The sequence below is a fragment of the Carcharodon carcharias genome, chromosome 1 (assembly GCF_017639515.1).
Source record: "Carcharodon carcharias isolate sCarCar2 chromosome 1, sCarCar2.pri, whole genome shotgun sequence".
Classification (NCBI taxonomy): Eukaryota; Metazoa; Chordata; class Chondrichthyes; order Lamniformes; family Lamnidae; genus Carcharodon; species Carcharodon carcharias.
This window is the reverse complement of record NC_054467.1, coordinates 2,664,862-2,689,264: the sequence shown is the minus strand read 5'-3', so window position 1 is coordinate 2,689,264 and position 24,403 is coordinate 2,664,862. Positions and strand designations below refer to the sequence as shown.

Here is a 24,403-nt window from a genome sequence, read left to right as displayed (position 1 = left end):
CCCCTTAAGTGGGGAGAAGGGACCTCGGTTTATCCTCACTTGAAAGAAGGCACCTCAGACAGTGCAGCACTCCCTCAGTACTGGCACTGGGAGTGCCAGCCTAGATTTTTGTGCTCAAATCTCGGGTTTGGGGCCTCTCTGAAGGTGCTGCATTTCACTTGGAAGTGTGAGTAGATTGTGGGACCACTGACCCATTTACTTTGATTTGTTAGCATGCCATGTACCCTGTGTCTCAGCCTACAGTCTTATCCTTTTATAGTACATGAATAGAAAGCAGGAGCTGGCACTCCTGGAACTGCTGTGTTCCTCGTATGTCTGACAGTGTGAAAAATGTAGCAAGATGAGAATCAGCGAGTGTTAGTTTTCCTAATGCACACAAATGTGATTGTTGTTTTTGAACAGTCAGCTTTTCTGCAGGAAAGTATTTAAGATCTAATATTGAGATTTTTTTTCATCTTTGATGTGGTAAGTTTCTCAACATTGAAGCATAACTGTTTGAATGTTCTGATGTATTCAATTTCATTTTGTTCCAAATAACTGTTGCAATACCATGAAGGTTTGTGGGTGAAGAGGGGAAAGGAAGAAGGCCATGCTAATTGATGCAGGCTTGTTAAATAAGTCTCATCTAAAAAAGGGCTCTTCTGACAGTGCTGCAGTCACTCAGTCCTGGCACTGTCAGCTGAGATGTTTGTGCTCAAATCCCAGGGGTGTGTGTGTGTAGCACTTTGCACTTACTTGACGATGGCGGGAACATAGAAGATCAATCACTTATTCTTCAAAGCAGAATCCATCATATGTAACATTGGCTTATGATGTGAAATTTAAAGTTAGTTTGTCAATCTCTTATCTCCACTCTGCATGTAACTAATATTAACACAGAGGTGCCTGATATAAATTAAGAAAAACAAATCAATTGATTCATTCCTTAATTAATAACAACATAGCTATGATTTGGATAAAGAGCGTTCGATGTATTTGAACTTTTACTTCCTGCACACCTCCCTTCCCAGTATGGTAGCTTAGTCACTTTCTGTGCCCAGAAGTACTTTCTAAATTTACCCTTTACAGCTCTGCGTCTGAGCCTTTTGGTCTGCTGAACTGGCATTTCTGAGTTCACTCATGCTATCCTGTAAAGTATCAAGTGTAAGGTTCTTCGGAGATGCTTCTCTGTAAAGCTGAAATGCCACAGTTTATGTAGTTGTCTCTAACAGATAGTCCCTCTGATGTGTGAGGTTATAATCATTCCAAGCTGGAAAGAAAAGTTTTGCAGCAGTTTGAGATGGAAGACAGAATGAATGGAGCTCATGGAAGGTGAGGAAGTGTGAGCAAGTTTTGTTGAGCTTGAGGTTGGGACAAGGTACTTTGCTGGAGGAGGGGGGTGTGCCCTACATACACCTCCATTCTGCTTGGCTTGGGACTGGTCATTATTGAAGCTGGGAGTAAAATTGAGATATCACTTGGTGCTATTGATTCTCAGTGGCAAGCCCAATCACTGGCTCCATCCAACAAACAGACGTGCATTTATATAGCACCTTTAACATAGTAAACAAATCGAACGTTCTTCACAAGAGCGATTGTCGAACAAAATTTTACACTGAACAACATAAGGAAAGATTGAGGCAGGTAATCAAAAGCTTGACTGAAAGAGTAGGTTTTAACCAGCATCTTAAAGGAGAGGAAGGGAGGTTTCAGGAGGGTGCCCCAGAGGTTTGGACCCAGGTAGCTGAAGGCATGATTATGAATGATGAAGCAAAGATCTAGGACACCAAGAGGCCAGCATTGGAGGAACACAGATCTTGTGCGCTTGTAAGGCTGGAGGAGGTTACTGACGTAGGAAGGGGCGAGACCATGATGGGATTTGAAAACAATGGAGATATTGCTGGACCGGGAGCCAGTGTAGGTCAGTGAGCACAGGGATGATTGATGAACATGAAGGATGTTGGCAGCAGAGTTTTAGATGAGTTGAAGTTCATGGGCAGTTGGTTGATTTTATTTTTATATGCATGTCTTTTCAATGACTTGTGAGCTGTGCGACCAGCTGCACCATCTTTTGGGTTGTGTGCTGATTAAATGGAATTTGTGACAAATCACCTCATTGTATTGTGAAAGTATTGAAGCAAAGCATGTTGATCCTTCTTTTACTGCACTGATGAATATCTTGCATTCTTGTCTCAATAAAACTGAATATCACATTTGCTGTTTGGCCTTGTATGTGCAATTTTTTAACATTTACACCAAACATGTTGTGCTGTATATGCCCAATGATTCATTCAGAGATATATATGTAACTTCCTGCATTACCATCACTTGGCCAATCAGGATTGACAATTACTTTTCTCAGGACATTGCTCCGAAATGTCTTTTAGAGAGATCGGCCTTCACTGATCACCCAGATAGACTCAGTCGTTAGCTCTCTTGCATTGGAGTCGGGGCTCTGAGTTCAAGGCCTATTTCAGGGCTGCAGCATAATGTTACCAATCCTCCAGGATTTTCCCGGAGTCCCAGAAACTACTGGGAGCAAGAAACCCTGGAGAAAAATCACAATAAAATAAATTGGACTTGGGGAAATGAGGCTGTTTGATTGGATGAGGTGGTTATTTTGTTATTCATTCATGGGATGTGGGTGTCGCTGGCTGGGCCAGCATTTATTGTCCAATCCTAATTGCTCTTGAGAAAAGAATGGCTTGCTAAGCCATTTCAGAGGGCATTTGTCAACCACATTGCTGTGGGTCTGGAGTCACATGTAGGCCAGACCAGGTAAGGACAGCAGATTTCCTTCCCTAAAGGACATTACTGAACCAGATGGGTTTTACAACAATCGGCAATAGTTTCATGGTCATCATTAGACTTTTAATTCCAGATTTTTCAATGAATTCAAATTTTACCATCTGCCATGGTGGGATTCATACCCAGGTCCCCAGAGAATCACCCTGGGTATCTGGAGTGCCAGTCCAGTGATAATACCACTATGGCACTGCCTCCCCCGGAGCTAGGAGAACATGTTAGGAAACTTCCAGTAATGATGCCGAACCAGAGTTATCAAACCCTACTTGACCTCAGCTGATATCTCTCATTGCTGTTGGAGGTGTTGTCTTTCAAACTGTCTGTGCGCTCAGGGGAGTGTTCATGTCCCTTGACACCATATACTCTGCCATTCTGGCCATCGTTCCACCCTCTGCCTATATTAGGTTTTACCAACCATGGTTGGATATGTTCCTGGAAGTTTTATGGAATGTCCTGCAGTCTCCATCCCCCCTGCTCCGCGCAAACATTCTGGCCATTAGCTGCCCAACATGTCCAATCTTGCACTGTCAATTATCCATCGACTAACTGGAAAGCAAACAGACTATGTATTTGATTGAATGATTGATGCCTTGTGTTAGCGATCCCAATTATTTCTGTAACTCAGGAATTAAAGTGTTCAATGAAAACGAAAAATAAACTTTTTTACTGCCCTGAATTTTTTTCCCCCTGAGTTTATTGATAGCAGTATATGGTAGTCTTTAGTCTTTAATTTCTGGGGACCCCAGGGCAGTCCTGGAGAGTTGGCAACCCCATGGTTTATGCAGTTTCACTGTGTGAAAGCTTTGGCTTATTTGGTTAAGTAATTCACTTTAGAAGGTAATTTGTTGGGATGTGATGAGATGTAATGTGAAAACACAAATGCTTTGGCTACATTTTCTTCTTTAGTAGCTTCTGTTTTTAATGTTCAATAATTAAACAATCTATTTCCATTGTAACAATTTTCTGTTGCCAATGCAATTAGAATTTGGAGGATAAATATAAATAGCTGAAAATTAAATTAACTTTCCACTTTATGCAACCATTGCAGGAGCAGGTCTGCATTCAAAAGGCATTTTACTTGCATCCATCTGCCTGTACATCCTGAACACCTAACCTAAAAGGAGGAATGTGAAAGCGCTTAGTGAGGATAGTTCCCTCTAATTGGCACTTTAAATTCTTGCTGGCAGACAATCCCATAACCTCCATTTCAATACTACAGTACCCCAGTATGTCTGGGGCTCTGTAATAGTCACAATGATCCCAGCAAACAAACCTGTACCATCGTACGGAGAGAAGGAAGGACTGAGCAAATGTTTTCATTTCAGACATTCTCTTAAACTTGACTTACAGGCACATAATTGGGCTGTCCTCAAAAAGACGTCCCAGCAATTCATTTGGAAAGAATACCAACATCTACAAGGCACAAGTCAGGAGTGTGATGGAATACTCCCCACTTGCCTCAAGAAGTTTGACACCATCCAGGATAAAACAGCCTGCTTGATTTGGCACCACATCCACAAACATTCACTCCCTCCGCTATCGACACACAGTAGCAGCAGTGTGTGTACCATCTACAAGATGCACTGCTGAAACTCACCAAGGCTCCTGCAACAGCACTTTCCAAACCCACGACCGCTACTGTCTAGAAGGATAAGAGCAGCAGATAGATGGGAACACCGCCACCTGCAAGCTCCCCTCCAAGTCACTCACCATCCTGACTTGGAAATATATCACCGTTCCTTCACTGTCGCTGGGTCAAAATCCTGGAACTCCCTCCCTAACAGCACTGTGGGTGTACCTACACCACATGGACTGCAGCGGTTCAAGAAGACAGCTCACCACCACCTTCTCAAGGGCAACTAGGGGATGGGCAATAAATGCTGGCCTAGCCAGTGACACTCACATCCCATGAATGAATAAAAAAAAGGAGCAAAAATGTCCAAACTCAAATTATCCAAGAAAATGTTTAGAATTTCATTCAGTCAGAAACAGGCCATTAGAACCAACTGGTCCATGTCAGTGTTTATGCTCCACAGGAGCCTCCTCCCACCCTATCACATCTCCGTCTATTCATTTCTTCTTCTGTGTTTATACAACTTCCCCTTAAATGTATCAATACTTTTCACGTCTAACAGTCCACATTCTCACCATTCTCTGGATAAAGAAAGTCTCCTGAATTCCCCATTGGATGTATTAGTGACTATCTTATAGTGATGGCCCCTAGTTTGTATATCCCCTACCAGCAGAAACATCTTTTCTATGTCTACCCCAACAAGCTCTTCATTTTAAGACCTATACAAAGTTACATCTCTGCCTTCTCTTTTCTAGAGAAGAGAGCTCCAGCCTCTTCAGTTTTTCCTGATAGGTATAATTTCTGAGTTCTGAAATCATCCTTGAACCTTCTCCAGAGCCTCTATATCCGTTTTTATAATCTAGAGGCCAGAGCAACAAATCTTTAGGGAGGTGGCAGCTGAAGGCATTCACCAAGGGACGCTTAGGAGGCCAACATTGAAGGAGTGCAAGTATCTCTGAGGGTTGTCAGGCTGGAGGAGGTTACAGAGATAGGGAGGGTTGTCAGGCTGGAGGAGGTTACAGAGATAGGGAGGGTTGTCAGGCTGGAGGAGGTTACAGAGATAGGAAGGGTTGTCGAGCTGGAGGAGGTTATGGAGATGGGAGGGTTGGAGGGGTTGGAGGAGGTTATAGAGATAGGGAGGGTTGTAGGCACTGGAGGAGGTTACAGAGATAGGGAGGGTTGTAGGGGCTGGAGGAGGTTACGGAAATAGGGAGGGTTGTCAGGCTGGAGGAGGTTATGGAGATAGGGAGGGTTGTAGGGGCTGGAGGAGGTTATAGAGAAAGGGAGGGTTGTAGGGGCTGGAGGTGGTTACAGAGATAGGGAGGGTTGTCGGTCTGGAGGAGGTTCTAGAGATAGGGAGGGGTGTAGAGGCTGGATGAGGTTACAGAGATAGGGAGGGCTGTAGGGGGCTGGAGGAGGTTACAGAGATAGGGAGGGTTGTAGGAGCTGGAGGAGGTTACAGAGATAGGGAGGGTTGTAGGGGGTGGAGGAGGTTACAGAGATAGGGAGGGGTGTAGGGGTTGGAGGAGGTTACAGAGATAGGGAGGGTTGTAAGGGCTAGAGGAGGTTACAGAGATAGGGAGGGTTGTCGGGCTGGAGGAGGTTACGGAGATAGGGAGGGTTGTTGGGCTGGAGAAAGTTCTAAAAATAGGGAGCGTTGTAGGGGCTGGAGGAGGTTACAGAGATAGGGAGGATTGTCGGGCTGGAGGAGGTTTTAGAGATAGGGAGCGTTGTAGGGGGCTGGAGGAGGTTCCAGAGATAGGGAGCGTTGTAGGGGGCTGGAGCAGGTTACAGAGATAGGGAGGATTGTCGGGCTGGATGAGGTTTTAGAGATAGGGAGCGTTGTAGGGGGCTGGAGGAGGTTCCAGAGATAGGGAGCGTTGTAGGGGCTGGAGGAGGTTACAGAGATAGGGAGGATTGTCGGGCTGGAGGAGGTTTTAGAGATAGGGGGCTGGAGGAGGTTCCAGAGATAGGGAGCGTTGTAGGGGGCTGGAGCAGGTTACAGAGATAGGGAGCGTTGTAGGGTTGGAAAGGAGTAGAGTAGGGGGAGGGGAACGTCTGTAATGTGTAATAAATAGTTTATTTCCGTTTGTTGATGAGTCAAGTTTGATCTTATCTGCCATGCGTGATATGTTGACTGTGGGCTATCCTGTGTGAATAGTTTTCTATTCTGCTCTAATTGAGGCCAGCAGTCAGTAAAGCTCCACATTGCTGTAAACTGCTGAAACACTTTTCAATGTGAGTTGACCTCTGATTATTCCCACATGGGTGGTCTCCTGAGCCTTTTATTCCATCTTGCTTACCACCATTGCTGCTGCCACATTTCTTACACGCTAGTTTGCTTTGCTTTCATACTTACAGCTCTCTTCCTTGGTTTTGGGTAGTGGTGGGGCAGAGTAGAGGATGTTTAGATAAGATCCACTAATCTATATTCACATGTGCTGGGCTGATGAAAGTGCTTTTGTGCCTATGAATGTTTGCAAACAAACAGCTGGAAGAGGATCCCTCTTGGTTCTAGATTGTATGAAAGATCGAGGCTGCTGGGAATTGGAACATTGACTTTTCTCCAGTTCGTGTGGATTTATGAAGGTAACCCAACATTGTCAAAATTTTGTTTCCTTTTTACAAACTCTGGGTAGGATGTAAACCACAAATGATACTTGCAGTGAGTCAAGGTTGCTCTATTTTTACCCTCCCAGCATCACATTTAAGTCCATGGGGCAAAGATGGGATGAAACAACTTTCATTTATATAGCACCTTAAAACACAGTTAAAATGTTCCAAGGCACTTCGCAAAAGCATTCAAAAACAGAATTTAACTCTGAGCCACATACGGAGATATTAAGGCAGGTGGTCAAAAGCTTGGTCAAAGAAGTAGGTTTTTAAAGGGTTATTTAAAAGAGGAGTGGGGCGGAGAGATTTAGGGATGGAATTCCAGAGCTAACTGCCCAGGCAGCTGAAGGCATGGCTGTCAGTGGTGGATCAATGGAAATCAGGGATGTGCAAGAGGCCGGAATTGGAGGAGCGCAGAGATCTGAGAGGGTCGTGAGTATGGAGGAGATTATGGAGATAGGGAGAGTTGTAAGGGCTGGAGGAGGTTACAGAGATAGGGAGCATGGTAGGGGCTGGACGAGTTTACAGAAATGGGGAGGATTGTAGGGGTTGGAGGAGGTTGCAGAGTTAGGGAGGGTTGTAGTGGCTGGAGGAGGTTACAGAGATATGGAGTGTTGTAGTGGCTGGAGGAGGTTACAGAGATAGGGAGGGCTGTAGGGGCTGGAGGTAGTTACAGAGATAGGGAGAGTTGTAGGGGCTGGAGGAGGTTACAGAGATAGGGAGGGTTGTAGGGGCTGGAGGAGATTACAGAGATAGGGAGAGCTGTAGGGGCTGGAGGTGGTTACAGAGATAGGGAGAGTTGTAGGGGCTGGAGGAGGTTATAGGGATAGGGAGGGGTGTAGGGGCTGGAGGAGGTTACAGGGATAGGGAGGGGTGTAGGGGCTGGAGGAGGTTCCAGAGATAGGGAGGGTTGTAGGGGCTGGAGGAGGTTCTAGAGATAGGGAATGTTGTAGGGGCCGGAGGAGATTATAGAGATGGGGAGGGTAGTAGGGGCTGGAGGAGGTTCTAGAGATAGGGAGGGGTAGACAGGCTGGAGGAGGTTACGGAGATAGGGAGGGGTGAAAGGCAGGTGACAGTTTATGCTTGAAGATCTACTGCTCAGCATTTTCATCAGTCAACGCCAATTGATCATGTGTGCTGTTTGTAACTTTCCCTGATTCTCAAGGTGAAGGAACTCTGTCCCTTGTTCAGCAAATATCTTTGTTTCCTTGGCTGTGGTTCTGTAAATTACCATTTTCCTCCCGGTATTTCCTCAAGTTGTCCATTTTCATGTGAGAGTGGAAAGGAAATATTGCTGGAATGACTGAGGGCAATGCTGCCTCTGGCCCGAATCCTGTCCTGATGTCCATAGGTACAGAGCAACAGGGGGCCGAGGGAGGGCAATCTCTAAGAGGAATGTGAGGGGTTTTTAATCTCCTTACTCTCTCCTAATGCCCTGTCAGAGAGCACCTCACTCGAGAGAGGCTGGGGAGGGGCATTGAAGCTGAATCTTCTGCTTTGTAAGGTTGGTCTGTTCACTGTAATTACGAGCTGCCATAAATCCAAGCTGGAACTCAGGAGAGACTTTTTTTCCCCAGAGAGTGGTGAGAATGTGGAACTCGCTGTCACAGGGAGTGGTTGAGGTGACTAGTATGGATACATTTAAGGGGAAGCTGGGTAAGCACATGAGAGAGAAAGGAATGGAAGAGATGTTGATGGGGTGAGATGATATAGGGTGGGAGGAGCTCGTGTGAGGCAGAAATACCAGCACGGAGCAGTTGGGCTGAATGGCCTGTTTCTGTGCTGCAGATTGTATGGAATTACTGAGCCAGTGGAGCAGGATAGGGGTGTACAGGAGACAGTCTTGTTGATTTTTAAGAATATATACACTGGGCTTCCAGGTGTGTCCATATCTCATGTGATTGACCCCAAATCTTTTTTAGATTGGGATTTTTTTTTTGTAGAGTTGAATATTAAGAGAGGGAGAATGTTTCTTTATAATATTACATAGTGGCTAGCTGTCTAATTACTTTCTAATTTGTGCTTGTAACATGCACAATTATTTTGTATCCTAAATAAACATCAACAGAAAATGACAGAGTTCCAGGGTAGGTAATTAATCTTGGGGAAAACACTGCTGGGAATTTGAATTCATGGTCGGGGGTAATCGTGTGCTAATGCGTCTCAGTGAAGCAGGCCCTGCAAAGCAGATTAAATGTTAACATTGGAGCAGCATTTGTGTTTTTGGGGAATCTCTTTCACTAAATATGTCATCTGTGGGGAATTCACTGAATCTTGCAGGAAGCCAGAGGCCATTCGGCCTGTGGCACCTGTGCTAGCTCTTTGAAAGAGCTATCCAATTAATGCTACTTCCACTACTTTTCCCTCATAGTTCTCAAAACCTTTCCTTTCGCGAATATATATCCAGGCCATTGGCCTTGCTCCTCTTTAACTCTAACCTCCTCCAGCCCTGCAGCTCTTCAAGATGTTAGCTCTCCAACTCTGGCCTCTTAGGCATCCCCGATTTTAATTGCTACACCACTCAGCTGCCTCTTTTAAATCCTGGAATCTCTTCCCTAAACATCTCCACCGCCTTTCCACCTCTCTCTCCTCCTTTACAACATTTCTTTAAACCTGCTCTTTGATCAAACATCAGATTACCTGTCCTTAGTATCTCAATATTCAGCTTTGCCTGACTGTGCTGCTACAAAGTGCCTTGGGATGTTTGCTGTGTAAGAGCTGACATGCAAATGCACATTGTTGTGTGTGAAATGCTTAATGCTGCATCTGCAATGCCGTTATGAAGCAGTGTAGAAGGGTACAGTCGGCAGTTCAGGTTTATTTTTGTTTGAAAGAATATTGCATTAGCCAGTAGTCCGAATTAAGTGATTCTTGCACAGGGGGCTTGATATAAATTAACAGTTTGATTAAGCGCTGTTGTGCAGTTGAGATAGTTTGTACACTAGCTACGAGGTCGTCTAAAGTGCAGATGCAGGCATTTTATTAAAGAAACTTGATTTACTTTCGGTTAAAGAAATTCTGGAGCTTTGGCCCTGAAACTGGAATTTTAAGTCCATGAAAGGATTTAGTTATTTATTATTTCTGCTCACTCTGGTCCTGAGTGATCTACATTAGGGATCAGTGTGCAAGATGATCTATCCATTTATTCCCAGTTACCAGCAGTGAAGAGGAATGGGATGGATTTGCAACATTCGCAAAAAGCACAGTCAACATAATATCCTATCCTGGCATAAATGCTTTATGCAATGAGAGATGTGGATCTGTAGCAGTGAGTCGCTAATGTAATTGACATGAGCAATGAGTGAGAAGCTGAACTTGTTAATGTGCATTAATCCTGAAGCTGTGCTGCAAACTCCCTCCTACTGAGCTATTATTCTGTTGATACAGGACACTTGCTGTCCCAAATAAAGCTTTCTAATGGAACTGGATTTTATTATGATTCACCCATCAACAAAGCATGTTCCTGTGCAACCTGTTTCTAAGTGAACACTAGTTGCTTTTGTTGTATTTTCCATCTCCTTTATGTAAGAGTCCACAGTTTGAAGTGGCATCAAGGGACAGTAGAGCTGCAGTACGGAACACTCCATTTGTTTTAGGTGCTCAGGCTTGGCAGAAGAGACCTTTCCTGATCAGGTTGAGTGTGCCTCAGAGGCTGGAGAGTGCTCTTTGTTCTGCCCCAAACAGCCACACAGAAAATGTAACCTCAGAGGAGTATTTGCTGCTGCATCAGTGCAGTTTTGTTTCTCTGCTCGATTTAACCAATTTGTGTTTATATTGTGGACACAATCCATATCATTTTTTTAATGCTTCCAACAAAGCTTACTGCAAAAATTACCCATGAACATTTTTAGAAGGAGTGCAGGAGCCAGAGGCCATTCCACGGACTTGCCCATGTTCTTCTCAAGCCGTATGAGTGATGCTCATTAAATACTGCCTAACGTACTGACAGGAGTTACAGTTGAGAAAATGGTTAAGTTAGTTTCCTGCTCCATTTGCAATGCCAATATGTGGGTATAAGGTACCAGTGTAACTGGCTCACTAAGTGGTGAGTCCCTTTGATGTTTAACATGTGCTAGTTTAGCCTCAAATGTTAAAGCTCATACAACATTGCCATTAAACCAAGGGGTCAGGTGGGGCGGGGGGCGCGGGGGGTGGGGGGGAGATATTGCTGCTGTCTCAGGGGCTGGATCATTAACTCTTGACATAATTTTTGAAGTAATTTAGAGCCCTTGCCTTTCATGACCTCGGGACATCTCTTTTGGGAAGTACTTTTTGAAGTGTAGTCACAGTTGTAATGTAGAAAACATGGCAGCCAACTTGTGCACAGCAAGATCCCACAAACATGTTGTTACCCACTGAGCCCTGGATGACACCTTAGACACCCTGGCAGTGCAACTGTCAGTTTCTGTTGACAAATTGATAACAAAGATTACTTTCTTTGAGAAATTTCGCAAGGTTAGAACAATGTTTTAATAGTATTATGGATGAATGGTTCTTGATGGTTTGTACTTGGGATCTGTTCAGACTTGACAAACAAAATGTTACCGTTTATTATTAGTTAAGTTAAATTTCCTCAGCTGAGCATTGGTGTCGAATTACCTGCTCGGCAGTCGATGTTTTGTAAGCCCAATCTGCACAACCTCAGCGGGTCGATTTTTATATTGAAAACACATTTATTTAAGAAGAAGTGCTTCTCCCTGCCTTTCCCAGCCCCTGTCTTCCTTCCCCCTGAAATGCTGTTTGCAAGTCCTTCAGTTTTCCCACAAATTGTACACAAAAATATCAAAGAGTTGAAAACTGGACCCTTTTTAATTAATTAACTCAACAGAAATTATCCTGCTGATTTTCTGCCTCTGGCTCTTGGCTTTACTAGATTCAGCAGTTTCATACTTTTTCTATATTTGTTCATTTATTTTGCACTGGCTGGTAATGGGAGCTGTAAATTCTTGTGCCCAACTTGTGTCACTGTCTAGCTGTCGCTTCCTGCCACCTTAATTACATTTACAAGGCTTGTGACTCTGGTCATTCAGCTGTCCAGGTGGCAACTCACACTAAAGAGTCCACTCTGTGTCTGGAATGACAGTAGGTGTGTTCTAGTTTGTGTTGCTCTGTCCGTGTCATAGAAAGAGGGAAATGGGCAAGAGTCCTAGGTTCTTCCTCTCTGGTGGAACCCTGGTGAGTGTGTGCTTGAGTTCAAATCTGCCAATCTCTCTCAGTCTTGAAAACTTCAATTGAATCCCAATGTGTCCAACCTTTTAGGCAAGTGAGGTTTTCCATTAGCCCTTGGTACTTCCTGACTTCAGTCCCGAGTGGTCCAGGTTCTGAACTTATCCAAAACCCCTTCACATTTGGAAAAACTCAGCAGGTCTGGCAGCATCTGTGGGGAGCGAAACAGAGTCAATATTTCGAGTCCGTATGACCCTTTTTCAGAGAGAATGACCCTTCGTCTGAAGAAGGGTCATACGGACTCTAAACGTTAAATCTGTTTCTCTCTCCACAGATGCTGTTAGACCTGCTGAGTTTTTCCAGCATTTTCTGTTTTTGTTTCAGGTTCCCAGCGTCTGCAGTGTTTTGCTTTTATGCAAGTTATTGCTGTTTAGTCAGATCCTCTGAGCAAACCCTCCCTCTGCCTCCCCCCACCCCCAACCCTGATGACAACTCCAGATCAGCGGCCACTGACCACTAGTTTAGTTAAATTTCTACAAAAGTTTAGGAAGAAAGAGAAAAATCGGCTGTCATTTTAATGCAGCTAGACAAACACACTTCGAAACGCTATGTTTTTTGCAAACAGCGAAACTGGCAAATACCAACATAAGATGCATAGTTTGAATCTTCAGGCAAGCGTCTGACAGAAGCAGAGGAAAAGCGAATTCAGCAGAGGGAGGATGAATGCAGCTGGAAATGTCAGGGCTCCGATCCTGTCGGAATATTTTATTGCTCTTTCACGGCCTCTGGGATCGCAGCCTGAAGTTTAGTCTGGTACAAAGTGGTAGTCTTAGATTTATTTATTTTTTAACTACGTTTCTGAGATTTACAAGTACTAATCCAATGTTTTTCTTGCATTTTTTTTTAAAGCGTTTCACTTTGCACCACATTAAAAATTTGCAGCTGAAGTTGTTGATTTGAAAAGCATTCGTATTACTCACATAAAAGATGTTGAAATTGTGCCAGAATTTTGCATATCTGCTTAACGCAAGTGTGGAATTTCAAAGGGAGTGTCTCCTAGTGAAATATTAATGCCAGTTTGTAACAATGGAGGACACTTGAAAAAGGACTGTTCGATGCAACATGTTCATAATGGAAAATAACTGCTTGGAAATAGAATTAACATTAAGTGCCCCCAGCGTCCTAACCATATGCATACTGAAGTGTTCTGTACTTTAAGAAAAGGTCTGAATGCTTTTTACTTGACTATTGCCGCATAAACAAAATGGTAGCTACTTCAAAGGTTGAATTATGCAGTCTGCTCTTAATTCAAAGTTGCTTAATTCAAAATGATCCAATTCCTTTTTTTAAGTACTAAATTCCCACTTCATATTAATTATGTTGCTTAATTCAATTCTTGGTGCAAAAAATTGCAATGATCAGAAATAGATTATGTAAAAATTCAAATGAAGTTAAATTGTCCATCAGTCCCTCTGTATGGCTAGATAATTAAAAATTTTGCATCTAGTTCATGTTCATACAGGTGAAAAATAAGTGTCAGTGTGCAACTGAGTGCATGTGTATATAAAATATAAAATAAAAGACATTCCCAGGCGAAATAAAATTATCAAAAGAACTGCAGTTTCTTCTGAGTAAATCACATTACCAAAAGTTTATTTTCCTCAGTGTTAATGTTTGCTTAAAGGGTGCTGAACTGGTGAATTTTGGCACTTGGAGGGGAACTTGCAGGTGGTGGTTTTCTCATGCATCTGCTGCTCTTATCCTTGTAGGTGGGAGAGGTCATGGGTTTGGAAGGTGCTGTCGAAGGAGCCTTGGTGGATTCCTGCAGTGCATCTTGTAGATGGTGCACACACTGCTGCTACTGTGCGCCGGTGTTGGAGGGAGTGAATGTTTATGGTGGTGGATGAGGTTCCAATCATCAAACGGCTACTTTGTCTTGGATGGAGCCCTGGAGTGGGAACACCACCATCTGCAAGTTCCCCTCCAAGTGAACCCAGAACCTTGTGACTCAGAGGCAAGAGTGCTCCCAACTGAATCACGGCTGATGAGAATTGGGGAGAATCCTTCACTGGCTGGAACAGTACTATCAGGAAAGAAGAAAGATGTGTTCCCCTGTGTGAGCCAGAATAGACATTGGAGTAAAATGGAAAACTCCAGAAATTGCATAACTGTTATATTGTTAACCTTGGATTATTCTTTGTGTATCTCAGCTCAGGTAGCACTTTCTCTGTATCAGGTCGATGTTGTTGGGAGACTTGTATCAGGGGTTTCAAGCACGTTCCTCCTGCAAAGAGTGAATGTAGAACCTACTGATCTGAAACACTGGACTCCCAGTAGAATAGATTCATCACTGAACTCCCAGTCCCATGTGTCGATCACTCCTTCTCCCATTGAAAGAAAGACACACTTGCATTTAAATAGCATCTTTCATGACCTCAGGATATTCCAATGTGATTCGCAATCAATAAAATACTTTTGAAGTGTAGTTGCTATTGTGATGGCAGAAATGCAGCAACCAATTTGTGCACAGCAATCTTCCAAAACACTAATGTAATAATGCCCAGAAAATCTTTTTTCCTAAAGTAAGATGGGTTGGCTGAGAAGTATTGGCCAGAACATTGTGAGGAGCTTCCCTGCTCTTTGGAGTTGTACAATGCCCACTCAGGAGGGCATATGGAGTCTTGATTTAGCATCTCATCTGAAAGATAGTACCCCGGACAGTGCAGCACTCCTTCAGTGCTACATTGAGAGTGTCAGCCTACATTTTGTGTTCAAATCTTTGGAGTGGAACTCGAACCCTCAACTTTCTGTCTCAGGAGAGCCACAGCTGACATGAAATTGCATATGGAGGGGCTTGAAGGAACTTCTTTTTCATGTTATCTTGCAAATGTTTAGTAAATAGTGCCTCAAAAATAACTAAGGGAATAAGCCATTATAATTATTGGGTTGCAAACCAGGTATTTAGTGGTTTTGTGCCATGTGTGGTTACATTGTGTTCCCTTTTCCCCCACAGCTGTTCCCTTTCCTCCCAGCCACCGGTTGACGATCAAGGAGGTCTTTGACCATGATGGGAAGCCTCGTGTGGATGTGCTTAAGGGTCATCTTACTAAGGAGGGTCGAGTGGAGGAGGCTGTGGCAATGAGGATTATAACAGAAGGAGCATCCATTCTCCGTCAAGAGAAGACTATGCTGGACATTGAAGCACCCGTCACAGGTGAGTTATTTTGAGAGTATGAGGGTGTTAGTTTATATTCAGTGTCTGATTTGTACTGTTGGATGATGTAAATGACACCACACAACACTAGGTAAAGTAATTGGCCTAGACCTTCCAGTTGCCGGATCGCCAGGGACCAGATGTACCCCTCCCTAAGATGCGTTCCTGGACCATTTGAAGGTCCCAATGTGCTGACTCCATGGAAATTGCCCCGGGAAGTTTGACCTCATGCTTGGCAAATCCCTAGTTCCCCGGGACCCTCCAATAAAGTCTCCGACTCTTGAGTTAGAATTGGAGACTTTGGATGGTTCTGACTTAGTTACCTGTATAGTTGCTCAGGAAATGTTAGTCAGAATAATCCCAATTTAACTCCTGGGTAACTATACAACTGTCCACTCCCAACACCCGCCCTCCATCCCCACCGCTACCCCCTCCCAATCACTCACACTGACCTTCCTGACAGTCCCCCCCACAACTACCCCCATTCTGTTCCGACCTGACTCGTCTCCACCAACCAATTCCACCCAACTTACAACTCACCACCCTACTCAGTTGCCACCCTACCCTCTTACCCTTTTACCTCACCCACCCTATCCCACTTACACAGCTACAAATTCACCCATTCGCTCACCCATTCACTCGTACATTCATTAACACACTGAGGGATTTTTGGGACATTTTAAACTCTTTACTTACCAGAATATGGTGGCTAGTTCTGTAAAAAGATGTGGCTTCTGTGCAGGTTCTGCTGCTCCCTCTGAGGTTTCCTGCACTGAGTGAGTTTTGCAGGATCCTCCATTGGAAGGTGAATCGGAAGAAGGTAAGTGGGTAGTTTTGTGCCTGATGGGGAAACAGAGGTCCCTGGCCTGATGGGAAGATTTGGGCCATTATCCTCATTGTTAATTGCTGCTCCTGAGCAGCACCATTATTGACAACACAGTAAAACTTGACAAATTCCTGTGTTTCTGTAAACTGCAGAGCCTGTAATCAGGAACATTGCGAGCAATGTATGCAATGATGCTTAACTCTGAGCTTTCGGATGAGGTGGTTTCGCTTTTGGTGTTTTCTTGGATGGTGTACTGGACACCTGAAGATAAACCAATAAACCTGTTACAGGAAAAGATCTTGCATTTCTATAGCACCTTTCACCTCTCCGGATGTTTCAAAGCTCTTTTTGGCTAATGAAGTACTTTTTCTAAGTGTCATCACCATTGTAATGCTAAGCCAACTCCTGCACAGCAGGATCCTGCAAACAGCAGTATGCCAATGATCTGTTTTTGTGATGACTGGTTGAGGGATAAATATTGGCCAGGGCGCAGGGTTGAACTCCCCTGCTCTTCTTTGACATAATGCCAAAGAATCATTTCCGTCCACAGCAGAGGGCATGTTTCATCCAAAAGACAGCACCCCAGACAGAGCAGCACTTCCTCAGTATTGCCTTTCTGACACTGAATTGTGGGCTTGAGACTATGGAGTGGTACTCGATCCCGCATCCTTCTGATGTAGGGGACAGAATGTGACCTGTTCAACCATAGCTGACACAGTCTGAATAGAGTTATAAGAAATAGGAATAGGAGTAGGCCATTTGGCCCATCAAGCCTGCTCTGCAAATCAATGAGATAGACTTGTAGGTTGTAGAGGTTTGGTGCTGTAGCACAGAGGTGACTATCAATCTTCCAGTCGGTGATAAACACAGAGGAGTTTGGTTCCTCTGACTGTAGTTGTGGTAGGTCCACAGAAAGGACAGAGAATTGAAGCGTGAGTTAATGATCTATTGTATAATAAAAATAGAAAATGCTGACTACACTCAGCAGGTTAGGAAGTATTTGTGGAGAGAGAAACAGAGTTAACGTTCAGATCTGTTATCTATCATCAGAACGTGAGAGGCTAACTCTGTTTCTCTCTTGAATGACTGAATATTTCCAGCATTATCTGCTTTTGTTTCAGATTTCCAGCATCTGCAGAGTTTTGCTTTATTTATTGTGTCGTCTTATGACTTATGAAACTAGAGTTGACAAAGGGAAGGTAATGGGTCTTCCAGCATCCCAACCAGCACAAGTATGAGGAGGTAAATCCTAGACTCTTGTGCTCCAGAAGTAGAAGAAAAGACATTGCTAATATATATATGGTACCAATGACTGAGATAAGAAGGGCGATGTGGTCCTGCAGACAGAACTTAGGGAGCTAGGTAGGAAATTAGCAAGCAGGACCTCTAAAGTAGTGACCTCTGGGTTACTCCCAGTGCCACGTGCCAGTGTGAGGACAGAAATAGGAGGATAAGGCAGATGAATGTGTGGCTGGAAAGATGGAGCAGGAGGGAGGGCTTTAGATTGCCGGGACACTGGGACTGGCTCTGGGGGAGGTGGCACCTGTACTAGCTGTACGGGCCGCACCTGAACAGAGCTGGGACTGAGTTCCTTGTGGGGTGTTTTGCTAGTGCTGTTTGGGGGGCTTTAAACTAACTCAGCAGGGGTGTTGGAACCAGGAGAGAATGTTAAAGAGTAATATCAAGGTGTACAAAATAATGGGAGAGACAGATAGCACTGGAATACTGAATAGTAAGTTAATAGGTGGAGTCGGAGTGAGGGAGAAAGTAATGAGAAAGTAAATCAGGGTTATGCTGCATGTATATGAACGCACGGAGTATAGTAAATGAGATTGATGAGTTCCAGGCGCAGATTGCCATGCAGAATTACGATGTGGCGATAACAGAGAACCTGGCTCAAGGAAGGGCAGGACTGGTTGTTAAATATTCCTGGCTGCAGGTGTTCAGGAAAGATAGGGCAGGAGGAAAAGGAGGGGCAGAGAGGGGACGGGGGGCGGGGGGACAGGGGGCAGGGCGCAGGGCAGGGGCTGGCTGGCTGGCTGTATTGGTTAAGGAGAGCATTACAGTGCTGGAGAAAGAGGATGGCCCAGAGGGTTCAAGGACAGAATCAATTTGGCTCGAGCTAAAGAACAAAAAGGCTGCAATTACATTGCTTGGTGTAGTCTATAGACTGGCAAATACTGAGAAGGAAGTAGATGAACAAATCTGCAGGGAAATTACAGAGAAACACAAACATTATAGAGTAGTTATAATGGGGGCTTTTAGTTACCCGGATGTAAACTGGGACAGTGGTAGTGTAAAAAGTGGAGAAGGGCAAAAGTTCCTAGATTGTGTTAAGGAGAATTTTCTACAGCAGTATGTGTCCAATCCAACAAGAAAAGATGCACTGTTAGACCTGGTTCTTGGAAATGAGGTGGGCCAAGTAGATCTACTGTTAGTGGGGGAACATTTAGAAGACAGTGATCATTGTATTGAACGTTTTAGGATGATGATAGAAAAGGATGATCGGCAATCCAGAGTAAGAATAATTAACTGGGGGAGAGGAAAAGAGCTGGGCCGGATAGACTGGAACCAAAGATCGACGGGCAGGAGAAACAGGAGCTGAACAATGGGCTACCTTCCAAAAAGAAATAGTTCGGGCAGAGTGAAGGTCTATTCCCTCAAAAGGGAAGGGTAGGAGAAACAAATCCAGAGCTCCCTGGATGAAAAAAGAGAAAGGAATTAAAATAAAGTACAAAAAGTGTGCTTATAACAGGTGTCAGGTAGAAAATACAACTGAATGCCAAACTGAATACAGAAGGTTCAGAGGGGAGGTGAAGAAGCAAACAAGAGAAGCGAAGAGGGATTGTGAGAAAAGACTGGCAGCCAATATAAAGGGGAATCCCCAAGTCTTCTATAGGCACATAAATAGTTAAAGGAGGAGTAGGGCCAATTAGGGACCAAAATGGAGGATTTACACAAGGAAACAGGGGACATGGCTGAGGTGTTAAATGAATACTTTGCATCTGTCTTTACCAAGGAGGTAGATGCCACCCAGGTCATGGTGACAGATGAGGAAACTCTGTCACTAGAAGGATTTAAAATTGCTAAGGAGATGGTATTGGATAAACGGTTGGTACTTAAAGTTGACAAGGCACCAGACCAGATGAGATGCATCTAAGGATTTTGAAGGATGTGAGAATGGAAGTTGCAGGGGCACTGGCCATAATCTTTCAGTCTTCCCTAGACCCAGGGGAGGTCCAGAGGACTGGAGAATTGCAAATATTACGCCCTTGTTCAAAAAAAGTTGTAAAGATTAACCCAGCAATTACACACCAGTCAGTTTAACTTCAGTGGTGGGGAACCTTCTAGAAACAATTATTCGGGATAGAATTAATAGTCTCATGGAAAAATATGGGTTGATTAGGAAGAGCCAGCATGGATTTCTCAAAGGAAAATCATGTTTAACTTAGTTGGAGTTTTTTGAAGTGGTAACAGAGAGGGTTGATGAGGGTAATGTTGCTGATGTGGTGTACGTGGACTTCCAAAAGGCATTTGATACAGTGCCACACAACAGACTTGTGACAAATGTTATAGCTCAAGGAATACAAGGGACAGGAAGAATGTGGAAACAAAATTGGCTGAGTAGTAGGAAACAGCGAGTAATGGTTAGTGAATATTTTTTGGGCTGAAGGAAGGTTTGTAGTGGAGTTCCCCAGGGTCAGAATTGGGACCCTCGCTTTTCCTGATATATATTAATGATCTAGATCTTGGTGTGCAGGGGACAATTTCAAAGTTTTCAGATGATACAAAACTCGGAAGCATTGTAAACTGTGAGGAGGACAGTGTAGAACTTCAAATGCTCAAAGACAGGTTGGTGGAGTGAGAGGTTAGGAGGCAGATGAAGGGAGACAAAAAACAGGTAACTCTAGGCCAGTACTTAACATCTGTCATTGGGAAAATGTTGGAGTCTATTGTAAATGATAGCAGAACATTTAAAAATGCATAATATAATCGAGCAGAGTCAGCATGGCTTCCTGAAGGGAAATCATGCCTGAAAAATTTAGTAGAACTCTTTGAGGAGGTAACAAGCAGGATATATAAAGGAGAACCAGTAGATGTAATATATTTGGATTTCCGAAAGACTTTTGATAAAGATACCACACATAAGGCTACTTAATAAGATAAGAACCCAGGGTGTTGGGGATAGTATATTAGCACAATAGGCGACTGGCTAACTTATAGAAGACAGAGAGCTGGCATAAGGGGGGCATTTTCAGGATGGCAACCTGGAACTAGTGGAGTGCTACAGGGATCAGTGCTGGGGCCACAATTATTTACAATATATATTAATGACTTGGATGAGGGAAATGAATGTACTATCGCCAAGTTTGCGGATGACACAGAATTAGGTAGGAAGGAGGTGGTGAGGATGCCACAAGGAGTCTACAGAGGGACACAGACAGATTAAGTGAGTGGGCAAAAACCTGGCAGATGGAATATAATGTGGGAAAATGTGAGGTTATGCACTTTGGCAGGAAGAATAGAGGAGCTGAATACTATTTAAATGGAGAAAGACTGCAGAAAGCTGCAGCACAGAGGGATTTGGGGGTCCTCGTGCATGAATCACAAAAAGCTAACATACAAGTTCAACAGGTAATAGGGAAGGCAAATGGAATGTTGGCCTTTATTTCAAAGGGAATGGAGTATAAAAATAGGGAAGTCTTGCTAAAACCAAACAAGGCACTAGTTAGACCACACCTAGAATAATGTGAACAGTTTTGGTTCCCGTATCTAAGGAAAGATATACTGGCAATGGAGGCAGTCCAGAGAAGGTTCACTAGGTTGACCCCGGGGATGGAGGGATTTTCTTATGAGGAGGGGTTGAGTAGGTTGGGCCTGTACTCATTGGAGTTTAGAGAATGAGGGGCGTCCTTATTGAAACATACAAGATTCTTAGGGGGCTTGACAGGGTAGACGCTGAGAGGTTGTTTCCCCTTGTGGGAGAGTCTAGGACCAGAGGGCATCATCTCAGAGTAAGGGGTCGCTCATTTAAAACAGAGATGATGAGGAATTTCTTCTCTGAGGCGGTGAATCTGCGGGATTCTCTACCGCAGAGGGCTGTAGAAGCTGGGTCGTTGGGTATATTCAAACCTGAGATAGACAGATTTTTAACCAGGAAGGAAATCAAGGGTTATGGGGAAAAGGCAGGAAAGTGGAGTTGAGGATTATCAGATTAGCCTTGATCTCATTGAATATCGGAGCAGACTCGATGGGCTGAATGGCTACTTCTGCTCCTATGTCTTATGATCGATGTAGAGAAGTGTGAGGTGATTCATTTTGGTAGGAAGAACATGGAGGGACAATATAAAATAAGGGGAACAACTCTAAAGGGTGTGTAGGAACAGAGGGACCTGGGTGTATATGAGCATAAGTCATAAAGATAGCGGGACAGGTGAAGAGAGCAGTTAATAAAGCATATAGTATCCTGGGCTTTATTAATAGGGGCATAGAGTACAAGAGCAAGGATGTTATACAGAATTTGTATAGGACACTAGTTAGACCTCAGGTTGAGTATTGTATACGGTTATGTAGGAAGGATGTGAATGCATTGGAGAGAGAGCAATAGAGGTTTACAAAAATGGTTCGAGGGATGAGGAACTCATGTTTATGAAAATAAATTGGAGAAGTTGGGACAGTTTTCCTTGGAGAGGAGAAGACTAAAAGGAGATTTGATAGAGGTGTTTAAAATCATGAGGGGGCTGGACAGAGTAGATAGGGAGAAACTTGCCATTTGTCAAAGGATCAAGAACGAGATTTAAAGTGATTTACAAAAGAAGCAAGTGTGACAGGAGAGAAAACATTTTCACACAGCGAGTGGTTCAGGGCTGGAATGCGCTGCCTGGAAGTGTAGTGGAGGCAGGTTCAATTGAGGCATTCAAGAGGGGATTAGGTGATTATTTGAATAGAAACAATGTGCAGGAGTACGGAGAAAAGGCAGGGCAATGGCACTAGGTCATAATGCTCATTCAGAGAACTGGTGCAGACAGGATGGGCCAAACAGCCTCCTGTGCTGTTAAAATTCTGAGATTCTGCGATATGTTGAAATGGAAAGCTATTGTAGATTTGTGCAAATGCTGTTGATTGAACATTGGTGGTGGATGAGTGAACTGGTAGGGGCAAAGTATCTGGTTGGCTACAGCAGAACAGCAAAGTTCTGAAACTTGGCTAATTTGGTCAATTAACAGCAGTAAATACTGCAACAACAATAACGTGATAATATAGCATACTTAACAAAATAAAAAGTTTAAAAAAATCAAGCAAAATTTGCCACATGAGATATTGAACAGATACATGTTTTAAGGAGCACCTTAAAAGAAGAGAGAGGTATGGGGAGGGTTAGGGAGGGAATCCCAGAGTTTAGGCCCTAGGCTGCTGGAAGCAATGCTGCCAATGGTGAAGCAATTCAAATTGGGGATGCACAAGAGGCCGGAAGAGGAGATGTGCAGAGATCTTGGAGGGTTGTAGAAATGGAGGAGGTTACACAGATAGGGAGGTACTTGGAAACTAGGGTGAGAATTTTGAGATCCAGATGGTACCACATTGGGTGCCAATGTAGGTTTCAAATTTCAAACGGGAAATTTTGATACAGCGTAAAGCTGTATCCATTTGTCTGCAGCTGTAGTTTGGGGTGGCCCTTGTGTTGCAGAGTGAATTTGTTGAGTCATTTGTTTCTGACTTTACTGGAGGGCTATTAATGGTAATGTAATCGGGATTATGTGTTCTAGTCACAACGCTCTGGCCATCATTGGCAGATTTTTTGAACCAGCTGGTCTTTTCCTATTTTTTACACACATGTTATGTAAGTGGTCAGACTACACAGTATCCTGTGACCACAATATAAATAAGATGTAGAGTCACTGGAGATGGTGCAGAAGAGATTCACAAGGCTGATGCTAAGACTACAGTATCAGGAAAGATTGAACAGGTCAGAGCCCTTTTTCAAGAAACATTGCCTGATTGAGGTCTTTAAGATTATGAAAGGTTTGATGTAGGGAAGATGTTTTCACTTGTCATGGAGCGCAAAATTAGGCGCTATAAATACAAGATAATGACTAATAAATCCAATCCGGAATTCAGGAGAAACTTCTTTACCCGAGAGAGGTGAGAATGTGGAACTCACTGCCGCAGGGAGTATTTGAGGTGAATAGTATGGATACATTTAAGGGGAAGCTGGATAAACACATGGGGGAGAAAGGAATAGAAGGAAGGAGATGTTGAAAGGGTGGGAAGAGACAAGTGGAGCATAAACACTGGCATGGACCAATTGGGCCAAATGGCCTGTTTCTGTACTGTAACATGACTGCCCGTAGCTATGGAGTAACGCTGAGTTGTTTGAAGCGATGCATGGTGTCTGGTGTAATATTTGAGCTGCACGTTTTGCATCACTGCCCTGCATTCTCCTAGAGACGGTGGAAGGTCAGCAGTATAACTCCAGCCTGCTATATGTGGTTCAGCATGGGGCCGTGCGATGTCTCGATGGTGCAGAGCTGCAAACAGTGGGAAACGTTTTAAAGATCGAAGGCAGATGGCCCACTGGATTGCTTTTAATTTTCTGTTACAGGAAAGCTGATTAATTAGATATTTCACTGGCAATCTGAGGCCAATTAATCTGAGCTCAAACTACATGTGGACAGAGAACGCCTGAGTAAGGGTTGTAAGACTGTAACAGTGCAACTCATTCATTCATACATCATAGAAGGAGGCCATTTGGCCAATCGTACCTGTGTTGACTCTATGAAAGAGCTAAGCAGTTAGTCTTTCCCATGACCCGACAAATTTTTTCCTTCCTAAATATTTATTCAGTTCCCTTTTGCTGTTGCTATTGAATCTGTCTCACCACCTGTTCAGACTCTGCATCCCAGATCACAACTTGCTGCATGGGGAAACAATCACTTACTCTTTCGTCTGGCTTGTTTGCCACCAATCTTCCATTTCTGTCCTCTGGCCATTGACCTCCTGTCAAGTGAAACAGTTTCTCCATATTTACAGCATAAAAATCCTTCATAATTTTGAACCCCTCGATTAAATCTCCTCTTAACCTTCTCTGCTCTAAGGAGAACAATCCCAGCTTCTGCAGTCTCTTCACATTAACTGAAGTTCCTCATCCCTGGGACTGTTCTAGTGAATCTCCTCTGCACCCCCTCCAAGACCCTGACATTTTACCTAAAGTGTGGAGCCCAGGATT

The 24,403-nt window shown here is 43.8% G+C and overlaps 1 protein-coding gene across 2 annotated transcripts in view; it reads left to right on the top strand.

Annotated features, from left to right (window-relative positions):
• Positions 1-24,403, top strand: part of LOC121277620 (serine/threonine-protein phosphatase 2B catalytic subunit alpha isoform) — a 356,398-nt gene that overhangs the window by 128,643 nt on the left and 203,352 nt on the right. For both annotated transcript variants that reach the window (XM_041187189.1, XM_041187182.1), the window contains exon 2: positions 15,150-15,350. In XM_041187189.1, the coding sequence (XP_041043123.1) occupies positions 15,150-15,350 (201 nt within the window). The remainder of the gene's footprint in view (positions 1-15,149; positions 15,351-24,403) is intronic.